Source organism: Antechinus flavipes, chromosome 5, assembly GCF_016432865.1.
Source record: "Antechinus flavipes isolate AdamAnt ecotype Samford, QLD, Australia chromosome 5, AdamAnt_v2, whole genome shotgun sequence".
NCBI classification, from domain to species: domain Eukaryota; kingdom Metazoa; phylum Chordata; class Mammalia; order Dasyuromorphia; family Dasyuridae; genus Antechinus; species Antechinus flavipes.
Window position 1 is genome coordinate 54,349,256 of NC_067402.1, and position 17,411 is coordinate 54,366,666.

The 17,411-nt window shown below is 36.3% G+C and overlaps 1 protein-coding gene across 2 annotated transcripts in view; it reads right to left on the bottom strand.

Annotated features, from left to right (window-relative positions):
- The window catches only part of NSUN6 (NOP2/Sun RNA methyltransferase 6), a 39,107-nt gene extending 22,800 nt beyond the window's left edge, over positions 1 to 16,307 (bottom strand). For both annotated transcript variants that reach the window (XM_052000738.1, XM_052000737.1), the window contains exons 1-5: positions 16,215 to 16,307; positions 14,095 to 14,250; positions 12,491 to 12,570; positions 10,207 to 10,316; positions 8,786 to 8,939 (exon numbers count right to left, since the gene is read on the bottom strand). In XM_052000738.1, coding sequence (XP_051856698.1) covers positions 8,786 to 8,939; positions 10,207 to 10,316; positions 12,491 to 12,570; positions 14,095 to 14,250; positions 16,215 to 16,289 — 575 coding nt within the window. In that variant the 5' untranslated portion in view covers positions 16,290 to 16,307. The remainder of the gene's footprint in view (positions 1 to 8,785; positions 8,940 to 10,206; positions 10,317 to 12,490; positions 12,571 to 14,094; positions 14,251 to 16,214) is intronic.
- Positions 16,308 to 17,411: the final 1,104 nt, after the last annotated feature.

The following is a 17,411-nucleotide window of genomic DNA, read 5'->3' on the forward strand; positions in this document are numbered from 1 at the left end:
CATGTGGCTCAGCAAGAAAGACATTGCCCTGGATAAAATCAATTAGAAACTGAAAGTTTACAAGTGCCCAGCCTGTCCCTGAGACCTTAGAAGAAAATACCCCTGGAAAATAGCAACAGGATCACTCCACAACTTCCCTTCAGAATACAGAACTGGGCAGCCCTAAAATCCAATGGCAAAAAGCTGGAAAAAGTACCACCACCCCCCAAAAAAGGGAAAAAAATAGAAAGGAAAAAAAGGACCCTACCATAAAAACTACTATGGCGGCAAGAGAAATTCAAAATGTAAACCAGAAAAAAAAGAACAATTCTAAGACATCTATAAGTGAACCCTCAGAAAAAAATACAGCTTGAGATAAAACCCACCTAGAATAGCTAGAAGTTATGTTTAAAAAAAAAAAAAAGTTTTAAAATGTTTTAACAAATAGAATGAGAGCTTTTTAGGAAAAACTTAGAAATTAAGATCCTGAAAGGAGAGAATTGGAATTAATTAGCAGCTTAGAGCAAGAAATATAAAACCATACCCAAGTAACAAACGCCACAAAAATTATTACAGACCGAACAGAAAACAATAACTACATATAGCAATAAGAAATGTTAAAACAAAATCAAAAGACTGAAGGGAAAAAAAATCCAAGGCATCTCATAGCCAAAATAATGATGATGACAACAATAACAATAACCTAGAAAAAAGATGAAGAATCACTGGACAATCTGAATGCTATAATAAAGAAAAAGTGCTAGACAACTTATTTCAAGAAATCTTCAAAGAAAACTGCTCAAATCTCTTAGTATTAGAGGACAAGATAAAATAGAAATAATCTACTAAATCCCAAAATGTAAACTCCCAGGAATATCACAACCAAAATCCAGAGTTTCCAGGTTAAGGAAAAAATACTGCAAGTAACCAGAAAAAAATACTTCAGATACCAAAGAACTATACTCAAAATCACACCTCATTTAGCCCCTATAAAGGAACAGAGAACTTGAAATACAATATTCCAAAAAGCAAAATATAAACATTAGCTTAAGACCAAAAAAAACTTACCCAGAAAAAGTATAATTCTACAAGCGGCCTTTAATTAAAGAGAGGACTTCTAAGCATTTCTGATGAAAAGATCAGAACTGCATAAAAACTCTGAAGTTCAAACACAGGATAAAGAAAAACAAAAAAGTGAATATGATGAATAATGATAACAGTTCTAACCAAGGATAAATTGCTTAAATTCAAATAAAGAGAGAGGGCACATGATGTCCCTTCTGAATGCTATCATTGTGAGGGTTCACAAAGGGGATTCAATTAAACAAAGCTTAGCAGTGGTCTTGTTGTGCCTTGATGATCTTATGAAATGTTAAAAGAGAAGAGGAATACAGTGGGGTATGGGCAGGCATAGTTACAGCAAATCAATTCACTTATCGGGGGCACAAATATACATCTGTACCCAGAGGAAGAAGTGGGGGCAGTAACTTCACACTTGAACGTCCCTCTAATGGTCAAAAAAAAAAAGGAAGAATAAACACACACAACAGTTTTAGAAATACATTTCACTCAAAGGAAATCAGAGGGATGGAAGAAGAATAAAAGGGGAATTAGCAAAAGCAGAGAGGGAATGGTCCCAAGTGAAACAAATCATGTGCAAAAATATATAGTTATTCTTGAGGTGGTAAAGGATGAAAATCTGAGAGTACCCATAAATTGGAGAAATGTTATATTATTGTTATATATGAACAAGTTATTTTACATATATATTTTATGTGTGTGTGTGTGTGTGTGTGTGTGTGGTATATAAAATATTCCATGGAATACTATTATGCTGGGCTCTTACAAGTAACCAACTATTATACCAGAGGACAAAACATGCTACACCTCATCATAAAGAGGTGAAGGACGAAAAATGCAAAATTTAGACATGGTCGATGTGGAAATTTATTTTGACTGACAATAACTTTTTCATAATGGGCTTTGTTTTGCTTGTACTCTCAACTAGGGGAAGAAAAGAGGAGTAAATAATGGGTTTGGGCTGATTTAAAAAATGTTTAATTAATAAAGAAAAAAGAACAATTAAGAAGAATATAAAAGTAACAAGAAGAATTAGCAGAATCTGAAGAGGAATACTCAAGAAGAAAAAGAAGGTAATTGCCAAAACAGACTAAGAAAGTAAGAGAAACTAAGTGGAATAATGTCATTTAAGCAGACTAATAAAATAGATTACAATCACTAAATTATAAAGTTCCTTGAGGGCAGGGACTATTTTTTTCCTCTTTGTATCCCCAAAATTTATTAGCACAAAGTTTGCTTCTTGATTTAACAGTGAGTTGGGCAACTTTAAAAAAAAAAAGAAATTGATGCAAGTCTAAAGAGGAGGAGATTGGGGGGTAGAGTTGCTGTTTAGACTAAGGAAAGGAAGTTGAATGGGGTTGTTAAGTTGTTAAGAGGTGATAATTGACCATAAAAAATTTTAACCAGACCTTTAGCTTGAAGTGCAAATATTGAGTAAATCAAAGAAACAAGGCTGAGAATCTCAACTTTTTTTGGAGAACAGGAAATTGTATAGTAAACTTCCAGTTTGCATGTTTTTATTTCTGCCATAGTCAATTGACTTATCAGTTTTTCAAATGCAAGTTGACTCCCTCTTGGAGAAAAAAGTCAAAGGTACTCAAAGAATGCCTCTCCATATTCTGATGTTAAGGAGAATGAAGCATTCTGGGAGAAAACAGAAACATGGCTTCAATTAGGAGGAACAAAAGGATCCAAAATAGAACTTATGAGAAAAATCCTCCTCAAGATGCAAAAGAGTAAAAGACTGTTACACAAAAGAAGAGAAAAGGAAGGAAAACCAGCTGTATAATTAGAGCTTAAAAACTGATAGAGACTTAAAGAAGAGAGCTCTAATGCTTTTGTGAGGAAAAGGCTGTTTGTCCTTCAAAAGAATGATACAGTGGAACATTAGAAGCTATCAAGCATAAATAAGATCATCCAATATGACTCAGATGAAGAAGAGATGAAAGGAAGAACACTGACTGAGGCACCTATCTGAAAATCTGACAACAGAGATCTGCCGTCTCTTTGGGATATACAAGACATAACAGGGAAACTCCCTCCAATGAATGAAAGCCACCCATTTCTAGTAATTAATATAGATAAAAATGGTACTGTCATAAGGAACCTCAAACGTATCATTAATAATTATAAAGTCTTAGTCAAGAAACTAGAACCCAAAAAAGTACAAAGTTGTCTGGTTTGGTTTAGGGAGAAAAAGTAAGTACAAATGTAGTCATCTAATGTTTTGTAAATCCAAGTTAAAAGGACTGCAAACTTGCAAACTAAAAAGGATGGAGGTAGGCCAAAACTGCCTATGTATATAGCTCTCCAATTAGATACCATAAAGTGTTAGTAACAACAAAAAAGGAAGAAAAGTAAATGAGATACATATTCACAAGAGACAAAATCCAAAAAAGTAAATGGTTTTAAAATGTATAGCTTTGAATATCTATACATAAATGTCTAAAGTCTCAGAAACAAATAAGAGGAACTAGAAGTTCCTCTTATAGGAAAAGGAAACAAAAATGATCTTCCAGAGACTACTGAAATTTGATGGTCTGAAATACCTTATCATAAAAAAGGATAAATCTATATTTTTTTTAAAAATTAGTAAAAGGGTAATAAATCAGCCCCATTGTATATTAAGAAAGATTATTCAAAAAATGGGGAAAGGACCCACATGTGCAAAAATGTTTGTAGCAGCAAAGACCTGGAAATTGAGTGGATGCCCATCAGTTGGAGAATGGCTGAGTAAGTTGTAGTACATGAATGTAATGGAAAGGCCTGAACAGACTCACATGAACTGATAATAAGTGAAGTGAGTGGAACCAAGAGATCATTGTACACAGCAACAAGATTATGTGATGATCAATTCTGAAGGACGTGCCTCTTTTCAACAATGAGGTGATTTAACCAATTCCAATGGACTTGTGATGGAGAGAGCCATCTACACCCAGAAAGTGGGCTGTGGGAACTGAGAGTGGATCACAGCATAGTATTTTCTTCTTTTTTGTTGTTTACTTGCTTTTTGGTTTTCTTTCTTATTTGTTCCTCTTTGGTCTGCTTTTTCTTGTGCAGCATGATATTTGTGGAGATGTGTTTCGAGGAAGTGCACATGTTTGGCCTGTGTTGGATTGCCTGCTGTCTGGAAGAGGAGTGTGATAGGAAGGGAGGGAAAGGAGTTTGGAGCACAGGGTTTGGTAGGAATGGGGATTGGAGGCTGACTCTGCATGTATTTTGAAGATAAAAAGCTATTATTATAATTTTTTTAAATAAAGTGAAACGATTATAAAGGGGAAAAAAGACCCTACATAATAATGCAGAGAAAAAAATCCAAGAAAATTATCCTGGAGTGATAGAACATGAGGATTTGAAAGCAGAAATAGAAAAAATCCACCAATCACCACCTCAAAGACATCCTGTGTGGGAAACACACAGGAATATTATTCCCAAATTTCAAATCCCAGATTAAAGAGAAAATTTTGCAAGAAACAAGAAAAAAAAAAATCAAATACACTGGAGCTACAATTAGAATTGCACAGGACTTATCAGCAACCACAATAAAAGATGACAGGTTCTGGAATCATATATACCACCAAAAGAAGAAGGTCTTTGGACAAAAATATCATATCCAGCAAAATTATTATGAATGAGAAAAAAAAAACGGACATTCAATGAACTTGCAGATTTTCATGCCTTTCTATCAACCAAACCCAAACTCAATATAAAATCTATTAAATATAACATATTTAAGAGCCAATATCTAAGATAAATTTCAAGGAACTTAACATAGGCAATTGTTTATATTTTTTTCACATGGAAATGTAAGCCATATGTTTTAAGTTGATATCAGTAACTTGCTAGCTCAAAATAAAGATTAGGTCAGAATAAAGATAAAAATAGTAATTATGTTATACAAATGAGGAGAAGAGGAAGAAAAGAAACAGAGGCATTAGAGAAGGAAGGAGGGTTCATAGTTCTGAAAACTTACATCAGAATGGGTTAAATAGGCAATACTACATATCTACCATGAAGTACATCCTCCAAAATCTATAAAGAAATAAGGAGGGAGAGATAGAGAGGGAAGCAAAAGATGAGGGAAGGTTAAGTAATAGCAAGGCAAGTTAAGGAGCAGAGCTAACGCAAAGAGTCAGCAGGACAGGAAAGATATGTGTGTATGTATATATTTATATATGTATTCATAAATATATCCTTGTTTAACTATAATCTCCTTGGGGGAAGAGTAGGGATGAAAGGAGATAAAAAGAATAAAGTAAAAAAAAAAAAAATGCACAGCAAAGAACAAAAGAATAACCTATAAGGAAGTAAAGTAAAGATGGAAACAGTAGTGTTAGGAGACTTCAGTCATTCTCACACTCCAGAGTTTAATTTCTTTCTATGAAAAGCAGAATAGCTAATAACTTTCTGACTGGCCTTAATGTTAATTTCATCTTTCAAAAGACAAAACAACCAACAAGGGAAAATTCTATTCTGGATCTAATTTCCTATAGGAAAGAAGTGGGGTAGAAATGATGAAACCCTAAAAAGAAGCGACTCCTTCCAACAGTCTGTGATAGAGGCATGACTTAAGAATTCACAAAGGCACTTCGTGAATTACACTTGGTCCTTTCTTAAAAGAATTCATTAGTTGAAAAAATCAGCAGTTCTGAACCACTGTCAGTGATATTCGAAAGATCATGGAAAATCAGAGAGTAACTGAAGAGTTAATGTCTCAATTTTCCTAAAAGGGGGGAAAGTCTGTAAACTACATATAGGCCAATAGATTCAACTTAAAAAAAAAAAAAAAAAGCTAATACAATTTTCCGTTCCATTAAAAGAGGCATAATTTCCAAGAACAAGGAAGTGAAATTCCCACTGTACTCAGCCCTCTTCAGATCTTATCTGAAAAATTCTGTTCAATTCTTGATGCCATAGTTTAAGAAAAATATTGAGTTGGAGAATGTTCAAAGGAAGGCAAACGACAAGATTAAGGGCCTAAAATCTAATATGAGGATTGGCTGAAAGGTATATTTAACCTGAAGAAGAGTTGGAAAAGTATATAGCTGTCCCCAGGTATTTCAAAGTATGTCATGTGGAAGACAGATTGTACTTTTCCTGTTTAGAACCAAAAAAGCAGAAGTAGGATAAATGGGTAGAATTTGCAAAAGGATAAATTTAAATTGGTTGTTGGGACAACCTTAACAATTACAAATGTCCAAAAGTAGGACAGACTGCCCCTAGAGTATTAAGTTGCCCTTCTGTGGAGTTCTTAAAGTAGAGTTTGGATATGTTATATTGGAGATTCCTTTTATGTACAATTCTCACTGGATAACTAAAGACTTTGCTTTGAACTCTAAAATTCTGTGATCCAGTCATGGCTTATTTCCATCATCACTGACTTCCTGATTTGATTCTAATTACTAAAACTTCAGATGTTCCAATACTCTTGGTTTTGAACCTCATTTCACTAGTTCTTCAGCCACTAAAAACCTGGGATGAGTCAAATATACCTCACTTACTAGGCATTGTAAAATACTGTCTTTTTTATATTTGAATAACCTGAATAGAAGTTCTCAGACTAATTAAACTGGTTACAATATGAATTGCTCAGTGATTTGAATGCTGCGTATCTATTTAAATTATTTTTAGGTGAGCAATATTTTCATATAATCAAATATATTTTTAAATGTCAACAAGTAAGTTCAATATAAAGGAGTGCTGTTTATAACATTGCAGAGAAAATTAACTGAAAGTAGGTTTATCTATCTCTAGTACAGCTGATGTAAGTCAGCTGGAACTAGTGAAACCAAAGTATCCCAACACTGTTGCTTGGATCAGAAACTATCCATCAGCATTCTAAGGTAACTCATCTCTAAATGCTAAAAATAATATAAATGGGAAACTGTTTTTAGGTTTAGCATTTAGTGTTCTACTGTATCATTGGGATTTTTTTTTGAAAGTTTTCATTTGTTTGGAAAATAAGAGAGCCATCACAAAGACTAATGACAAGCAAATATCTTGACTTTCCAAAAAGGAAAGAGAATAAAACCTGAAGACCACAAGATAGTGGAAGCTTTTTTCCTCCCTACGTATCAACAGACTTAAATAGAAGTTATAGAAACCTGATTGAACAAGACTGAATTACAAAAATAATTCTAAAAATATGACTTTCCCTCCTGCAAAGATTTCTATATACAGCCTTCTATTGAAAATAAGGGCAAACATCCTAGTGCCTAGAGCTTCAAGTGAACTAAGAGGAAGAGAAAAAGATTTCCTAAAGTGTTCTAAAAAAATTACTCAAAATACATTCAATTCCATTATTTATATATACTATTTCTTCCCCCTAAGGGAGTGGAGTTAAATGACTTGCCCAGGGTCACACAGCTAGGAAGCATTAAGTGTTTGAGACCAAATTTGAACTGGGGTCCTCCTGACTTCAGGGCTGGTGCTCTATCCACTGTGCCACCTAGCTGCCCTATACATACCATTATACACAGACTTTCCATACCTTCAATAATTATACAATATGCATATAGTAGATCATATAGAACTATCCCTTGTTTTAGAAAAATATGCCACAGCCCTATCTGACTGTGGAAGGCACAGAAAGTCCAAATTATGGAGTCACAATTTCCTTCAGAATGATTTAAGCTAAAACCAAGGATATTCGATGCCGGAGATATGAGTTGAAACCATTACCCACAAAAATGGTTTATCTACTCTTTAAATGTATCCATTTAATGGTTTACTTCATGAATGCAAAGTTTTCTACAAATAAGGTTTAAAGATTCTACTGGGATTTAACTTAAATAAACTACTGCTCTTTTTCTTCTTAAATTAGTACTCAAGAATTTGAACCAACCTGTAGTTTTGAGCTTGTTCATCAGTAGATATAATTGGGAGTGACCAAGAATTGAGTTCAGAATCGAATCGGGAATAAGGCAAAATGGATAGCCCTCAGAAAACAGCATAGAACTCTCAAAGATTCCAAGATTCTTTTTTAAAGCCCATCATCTTAATGCCACTATTCTTCTGGTAATACACTGTGGCTAGGAATCATGAAATGCTACAATCTTTAAAAAATCAAAATTGCAGATATTCTCAAAGATGAAATATGATGACTATGCCTAAGTAGCTATATTAAAAAAAAGTCTGAATAAACTATGAACAATCAGTAAAGGGGATAAAGTGGGTATTTGGAGAGAAATATAAAAGCTCTCTATGTAGGGTGGACTTCTTGTAAAAGACATATAGAACACTATCAACAGTGATGATAATAAAAGCTAACATTTACATAATGCTTATATAACATGCTGTGCTAAGTGCTTTACAAATATTATCTCATTTGATCCTCACAACAACTCTGGATCTTCCTGACCCCAGACCTAGTCATTCTATCTATTGCATCACGCACTCATGATACATACATACATACATACATACATACATATATATATATGTATGTATATATATATGTCACATAAGATAAGGAGGATTGGTAGGTTATAGTCTGCTCTAACCAAGGGAATATTAGCACTGATGAGATGCATCAATCTTAGTAAGAATTACTTTAACCATTTATATGAATTCTACCTTTTTTCCATTTAAAAAAAATCATTGCCAAGTCCCACTTTCTAGACAAACTAATATTAAATAAATTTATTCATTCTTTTACTTTTTTAAAAAAATTTCCTTCAAATAAATAAAAGAATACAACTCTTTAATAAAACACCTTATGACATACTTCAGTGGGCTGCTCAAACTGAACATTTCATTGCGACTCAGTTCAGAAATCCCATTTCCAAGAAATACTTTTTTTCCATCAAACTCTTTGGCTCCTTTTTTACATTTTCCTTCAATATCGGAATAAACAGAGACAACATCTCCAGCTTTCATAACTACAAAAAGGAAAAAATTAAAAGACCCTATTAAACTACATTTTTTTTCAAGGAAAAATGAACATCAGGGATCTTTACAGAGATTTCTCATTTAACAGAGCTGTCCTTAATGCTGTCCTTGGCCAAAAAAATCTAATTTACATTTTTAGAACAGGGTTAATGTCCTTCTGAGGAAGAATCAAAATAACAGTATTTTTTATAGACGTATATTCAGTTTTTTCAAAGACCTGGACAAATGCCAATTAGAAATTTTTTAAGATTTCTTTTTTCTGATCTCTTTAAAAAAATTTTCTTGGTTCATATAACTAGAAGAAATTAAGCTATATTTGTTATGAGAAGATACTTTCACTCTCAGTCTAACCAGCTGGGGAGCAGTTGAAAAAAGGTAGGTGAAATTGAAAGGAATAAGATTGATTTGGCATTTGGCATTCATATAAATTATACAGACAATACAATTTTAGAAAATTGTGCAAAAACTAATTACTAGTTTTTTGTGTCATACTGCCTCTAGCCTTGTCATTTTAGACACATAAGGCATAGTCACAGCTATTTGTAACCCAGTTCCCTTCTAAAGAACTTCTGTGTATTTCCCTCCAAAATGGAACAGTCATGGGCCCTGAATTATGCCATGCTGCCTTGCTGGTTCATTAAGAATCCTACAACTGAAGGTAAAGCAACCAAAACAAAAAAATTCACTCAGCTTGAATGAATTGAGCACTATGCTATTAAAGTCATGTAAAAAGTAATTAAATTCAACTTAATTCCTAAATTTACAGACTCATAAAACAGTTTATAAAAAAATGTGTATATACCTACTATTACTGACAAGCCACAAAGATGAAGTCATAAAATGAAATAAAAACACTGTTTTCACACACACACACACACATATATATATATATCTCATTTACTCAGTGATAAATAACTAGTTTTTTCATTTGGAAATAGATTTAATTCTGAAAAACATGTTAAAAAAAAAGCATATCACAAATTTTGAGGTAATAAATTCTAATCTCTAACAAATAGAAAAATACCAAGAAAGCACTGAGTCCAATTAGTCCAAGTAATCCCAAAAGGTCCAAAAACTACAGATGTGGAGGGGAGCAGAAAAAAGGAAGGAGAAACTGAACAGAAGTCATTTATTGATCATAATTATGTGCATTAAGCTCTGATATTTTACTTGGCAGAGGGAAATTTATGGTAAGAAAAAAAAAAAAAAACCCAACACATTTGGATAATTCTCTACAAAAGAAAAATGTGTGCTTACATTTTGATGCAGACATGATTCCTGGAACGTAGACGTGTGCTCCCCTTAGCACTGCATTACCACAGTGAGCTCCAACAATGACTTCGGAAGGTTGTTTATTTATATTTTTCCTGAGAATATAAAAATGTGAAAGTTAAATAGAATAATGTATCCAATTCCAGTTTTGTCCTTTTTATTTAGTCATTTTCAGTCATGTCTGACTCGCCATGAGCCAATTTGGAGTTTTCTTAGCAGATACTTAGCTTGCCATTTCCTGCTTCAGATAATTTTACAGATAAAGAAACAAAGGCAAACAGTTAAGTGACTTGCATAGGGTAACATAGCTAGTAAGTATCTGAGGCTGGCTGGATTTAAACTCTGAAAGAGGATTTTTTAAAGCAACTTTTCAGCTTGAAGTATTATCACTGTGGCTGAGTAAAACCATGAGATATTGCCACCTAAGAAATGGTGGATAAGAAAGAGAAAATAATGTCTAAAAGAAAAAAGAGAAAATAAGAAAAACAAGTAGATAACATTAGAAAGGGGGAAAAATCCATTTGATAAGTAGTGGTAGAAGTTGCTCAAGTAACAGAGTCAGTTCCTGAATATCTGTGAGCAGCAGATATTTCTGTGAGCCACAGATTTTCATGAGCCGCTCACAGAAAACTGGAAGAACAAAAACAAAAGCAAGAGCAGCTAAGGCCTTTTGCCAGAAAGGATCAGGAACACTGAGGGTCAAGTCTTGTCTCTGAAAGACTTCGGACAAATCTGCACAGGCACATAGGGCAAAGATGCTAAGCTATATGATTAGAGAAGATCCCCCGGAAGTTTTCCCAATACAATGACATCTCATGTCCAGTCCCTAAGAGTCCAAGAGACAAAGGAAAGATGGTAGAGAATCAGTGATTCTTAAAACAATGAACCTCTCCTAAGGAATACTGCATATGCAGCTAAGCAGGTTAGTTTTCCTCGGTGCAAGAGACTTGCCAAGTCCCACCATTTGAGCGTTCCTTCCTCCAATCACATCTTTTTTTCTTTCTCCTCGAGCTGCTGGGAAGCAGGGACTGCCCCCCACCGTCCCCCTCCCCCCAAGGCACAGTGCTGGACGCCCAATGGACACTGAACAAACACTTAATGTTAAGATTATGGAAACATATCCAGTGTGCTCCAAGAATGGCTGAACTCTGGGGATGCGAGCAGTCTGTGGAATCTGAGCAGAGATGGCAGTGAGAGCTCTTTGGCAGAGAGTTCCCAAAGGGGCCTCTGCTGACCCTGCACCCCCAAATCTTCAGGGTGACCTCAAGCTCTGGAGGACAAAGCACTGGTGTTAGAAGTAGGGCTCAAATCTGGGTGTCCCTGGCTACAAGGCAAGCTCTCTATTGGACCACAATGACCCAGAAAGAAATCAAACAAATAGAAAGAAGGAAAAATACAATTATCAGTTTGGTGGCAGGCAGAAGATGGGACAGAGTGCTGCCCCAGGAATCAGGAGGTGTCAAAGATGGACCAGGCCTCAGACACTGAACCCTGAGACTTTGCCAAGTCACCTCTCTTCTGGCTTAGTTTCCTCAACTATCAAATGGAGTTAATAATAGTGTCTACTTCCCAAGGTAACTATGAAGATTAAATGAGATATCTGTAAAAGGCTTACTTTACTGCCTAGTACATAATAGATGTTAGCTTAATAAATTCTTTAACTTCCTGCCTCAATTTCCTCATGCCCCTCAACAATATCTGACACAAAGGGAAATGCAGATCTCATGCCTTTCAGTCTATAGCTTAAATCCCAAAATATCAAAACAAATTATTCTAAACTAACAGAATTTGGCTAGTGTTTATCTTAAAATATCTGTTATAATATATGAATCTATCGGTTTTGCTGCTGAAAAAGATAACAGTATTTGGCTAGTATTTATCTTAAAATATCCAAGTTATAATATATGAATCTATCTATTTTGCTGCTGAAAAAGATTTTAGCACAGTATTTCCCCCAATGACAAAGTCTACTGCTTATGCATAGATCAATCTAAAATTCATTTCATTAAATTAAAAAAAATACATTCTAGGTCCAATTCTACTTTGTCTTTGCAATAATTCTGGCTCATTCTTAGGTAGCTATCTTCTTTATCGGGGTTAATATGAATTTTCACTGACCAACAATGATGAAACCAAATACATTTTCAAGGCAAGGTAAAGTAACTAGATGTTATCATTAAAACATTAAAAAAAAAAAAGATTAAAACATACTAGTGAGAAGAATCCTATTATTTATAATATATGGTTTTTGAACCAAGTCATTACAAACCTGGGTCCAATTACAGGAATAAGTAACATATCCCAAACATCTGGATGCTGAAGAATTGGAACACTTAATCCTTTAAATTGCTGTTAAAAAATAAAGAGACACAACTATTAAAGACTAATATAACAGGCACTTAATTCACCTGTGTAGATTGCATTTACAGATGTAGATCACAATACTCTCGCTGCCTTAGTAAACAAACAGTCTTTGAATTGTGACCTAAAAAAACAGATCACTTGCTGGTCAACTTTCTAATAATGAAACTCTCTGACTTTAACGAAGCTGGCCCCACATACCACATTGTTTCCAGAATAATTTCTGAACAAATCCTTAATATAACTAGCATTTATAAAGCAGATCACCAAATAAGTTTACAGATATATGTATAATAGTAAGAAAGTAATCTCTCTTATAAATACATATAGATAGATATATTGAGCTTTGGATAATATTTGTGATTGTTATGCCATGATGTCACAGAGCCAGCAAATGTGTTGGGTCCATGACAGTATCAGCTTCTACATTTTTTTGATAGTACTTTTGCTGCCATATTAAGGATGAGGGGAAAGAAACCTGAAAAATATGTATGATCTGAAAAGGAATGAAGTAAGGAGAACCAAGAAAACAATTTATACTAAAACATGAATATTGTAAAAATGAGCACTTCTGAAAGATTGAATAACTTTAATCAACAGAATGATTCTAGACAACTAATAATCTTCATGACAGCGATGTGACAGACTAATGAAAAAATGACAAATACATTTTTGAACATGGCAAATATGGAAATATGTTTTGTCTTGAATATATTTATATATTTTGTTTTTGTATTTCTCACCCTAGTGGGAAAAAGGATGTAAGAAGGAAAAAAAAAGTTTTATAATTTAAAAAGAGATAAAATAATAATAATAATAGCATACATTATTTATATACTATTTTACTTTACAAAATAGTGCATCACATAGCATATGTATTTTTCCCACTTGACTGCTTAGGGTTAAGCAGTGCAAGTCATTTAAGGAGAAATTTTATAAGAAACAGAAGCTCAGAGAAATAATTGCCAGATCACACAACTCTCTATTTCTGCCAGTTTTTTTTTTTTTTTTTTTTTAAATTTTTAGCTGAGGCAATTGGGGTTAAGTGACTTGTCCAGGATCACACAGCTAATCAGTGTTAAGTGTCTGGGATCATATTTGAACTCAGTTCCTCCTGACTTCAGGGCTGGTGCTCTATTCACTGTACCACCTAGCTGTCCCTATTTCTGCCAGTTTTATAAGTTTAAAAAAAAAAAAAAAAAGATGAATCATTGGGAGGAAAAGTCAAGAGAGTGATTACCCTCAATTACTCTTTCCTCTTTCAGATAAGCAGAAGGGAAAATCAAAGTTACAAAGAAGGAATCAACTCAAAGATAACCATGACATGTAATTGGGTTTTTTTTTCACTGAATCTCAAATTTTTTTTTGTAAAAAGAACTTTAGAAATCAATGGATTTATCTTCCAACCCTCTCCCAAGGAAATTCCAAGACCCAAACAATTTAAGGATTTCTTGCTGAAAAGCTTCACCAATCCAATTATGATTACTAACATGGATAAAAAGTTCAACAAACCTTATTTATTTCTTCAAGTAGCAAATCTTTCACATGTTTTACAGATGCTAAATGAGTATTCACTCTAACAGTTGTGAATGCTGGTGGGTGTGACAAGTAATTTAACAAGGTTTCAAATTTCCTTTCTGCTTCCTGAGCACCTAAAACAGTTAAAATCTTGAAAGAAAAGAAAAGGAAAAAAAAAATGTAAAACTGAGTTTTTTTAAATGAAAAACTTAAAACAAATCTTGAAAAAGAAAAAAAAATTGATTGCTGCATTTCCAAAGCATGTTTTAGCATTTCCACTGCATTATCATATCTATTTTTGTTAATATCTGAAAAATATAGAAAAAGGTAAAAGTTTCAAGGTATCATTCATTAATACTCAATGCATCATTCTCATAATTATCTTAGCTTCTATTATAATTATGAAATGAATTAATAATGTTATTTTGGGAAAAATATACTAGAATGGGTATAGGTAATTCATGGTTTTCTGACTTTAGATATTGGAAGAGCAAGAGGTAGAAAAAACCTCAGGATGATATCATGTTGTGCCCCCATGGTTTTACAAATGGAAAACTAATCTTACCCAAGATTACATAGCTAGGAGTAGCATAGATACAGCTAAATCAAATCCTTGTCTCCAAATCTATTGCCGCAGTTATACCACATTTTGGCTTCTCAATTATGTAACTCCAATTGGACAGACACTAGCTTTTTTCTGTGTGCTACTTAAACCAGTATAATTAAATGGTTCTTTCAAGAATTCAATTTTGGCTTCCATAAAAATGCAAAATATTAACAAGTAATATATGAACTAGCTGTGTCTACAATGAAATGTAGAAAAAAGTTCGGATCTCCTTTGTCCCTAAGTACAGGTTTGTGGACAGGCTAGGACATGGAATCTTAAGAGGAAGACCAGGATTCAGGTTTCATCAGGCCCATCACAACTTCTGTGCCTGTAATTCTCTGCCATAAAATGCAAACAAGTGCCAAAATGCATTGATGTAAGTTGCAAGGAAACAAACTGCTACCCCAAGAGGCCAAGTGTCTACAATTCATTGGCTCAGGACTGAGAGGAGAAAGACAAAGACTGACTTATTAAAGACATGCAAAAACCTGCATCTGCCACTTTAGAGATGCTTAGGAAGCCTTTGTGAAGTCTTTGGGAAGCTAGAGTCTGTCCAGCCTGGGAATCCATTTCTGTCCTTACTTTAGAGACTCTTAGGAGGCTGCAGTCTGTCCAAGCTTGGGAAGCCCATTTCAATCCTTACTTTAGAGATCTGTAGGAGGCTGCTGAGCCTGTCCAATTAGAATAGCCATTTTCTATCCTTACTTTAGATACTCTTAGGAGGCTGCAGTCTGTCCAGCCTGAGAAGCCCATTTCTAGCCTTACTTTAAAATCTGCGATTTCACAGGACTGGCTTGTTCTATCTCCTAGCACAGTCTTCAGTGACCACACAAGTGGGCCGCATAAACCCTGGATTCAAATCCCCACTGCTGCATGATTACCTTCAAGTTTCTTAACCCCTCCTTTAAGGAGGGGATTGGATTAAACGAGCTCTATATTCCCTTCTACTTTATCCCTGAGCCAACCCTTGAATTCGTGGCGCAATCTTAATTTCACTGGGGTAGGGACTTCAGCAAAGCCAGCCGGCGCTTTGCTGCATTTCACAGCTGCCACCTGGGGCTCCCGACGGGTTCAGGTACTGATCCAGACGGGTCACGGAGTGGGGACTGACAGACCCCCACAAGGAACTTGAATATAGGTCTCGCCGGCTCCCAGCCGCCCCCTGGTGGTCGAGCAAGGGACGCCTCTTTCATCATCTCCAGCTCCTTCTTCCTGAAAGCTTTTTTTTGTCCTGACCTTCGTAATCACAAACTAAAGGAGCACTTTCGTACGCACGGGGTAAAACTGCACGTGTAGCAGCTCTTTTCTTGCTCTCTGCGATTAGCTGCTGCTTTCTGGCCCCGACCCCACGTGCTCCGGGCCCTAATCTCGGGGGTGGAGAGAGCTCCTGCCGAGTCCCTCCCCCACACCGTATCCTCCCAGGGGCTGGGGATCCTTCCCCTCCAAAGTCCGGCGGCCTGGGCCTCTCTGAACCGGCCCTTTCTAACCACTGCCCTGTCCGACCTACCTCCTCATTCTTAAAGCTCGCCCTGAGGTAGTCTTCGACTTCGGGTCTCAAGGATATTTTAGGGAAAACAGACATTTTCTTATTTTCCTCCCTTTTCACGGAAAAAAAGCACTAAAGAGGATTTTTTTTTTGCTTTTCTTTAGAATATTTATAAATTTGGGTTTGGTTTGGTTTTTTAAACAAACACACGTGGGCCCCACGGGCCCGGATTGAAGCAGGACAAGCAGTGTAGGTCCACGCCACGCAACGCGGGGACGCGCCTAGGGCCCAGAAGCGCGCGCCGAGGCTTCTTCCAGCCTCTGCTCATGCGATGCAGAAGCGGTCTCGACCTCGCCAGCCTGCGGCTCACAGGTGCCCAAGCAATGGGGCCGCGCACCACACGGCCAGGACTGGGGTCGGAAAAATGCCGCCCCGAGCCCCCGCCCAGTACATCAATGCGAGACTTCTCTACGTCCCGGATATCGGCCGTGGGAGGACGTGGGCGTGTCGACGTCATGACGCACAGTGCGCACGCATCTTTACGGTGCGGGAGCCTGCGTAGCTGCCGGCCGTGGGGACCGTGCGCGTTCTGTTGTTTGCGCCGCCTGCGCTGGGGCTTGTTCGTGTGCTAGCCTCCGGTGCTGTGAGGACCGGTAGTGAAGGGCGCTTCCACCCGGAGCCTTTCGCGTTTAGGAGAGTGAAGAGCGGATTGGCTCTTTGGCCAAGTGACTCCTGGAATCCCCGAGTCTCCCTCGGTCCTCTGAGTTTAACAGTTCTGGCCGCGCCTCTGTGTATTAATTCGTGATAGAGAGTGGCCAGATTTTCGGGGTAGTTGCTGCCCTGGGGTATGGGACGGGGTAAAGGACAGAAGATGTGCTTTCTCAGCTCTTAAGAGGAAGTCAAATTCGGACTCAGGTTTGTCCTGTAAAAATCAGGCCCTTCCTGGACTTCCGTGATGTGATGTATGGTGTGGGGTTTGTCCCCAAAGGTGGCGTGTGGTCACGTGAGAATTCACAACGGCCTTACTCTGACACAGGTAGATTTATTTAGGGAAGAAATTACAAACAAAATGAAGGGATGCAATAGACACCCGAAATGGCAAATAGGAAAGAGTCCGGTTCCTCGGTAGAACTCAATTGCCCAATAGAAAGGGAGCACCCCATGAGGTTGGGGCATACCTTTAGCTGCCAGACTAAATCCTAAAAGCGATTTAGCACA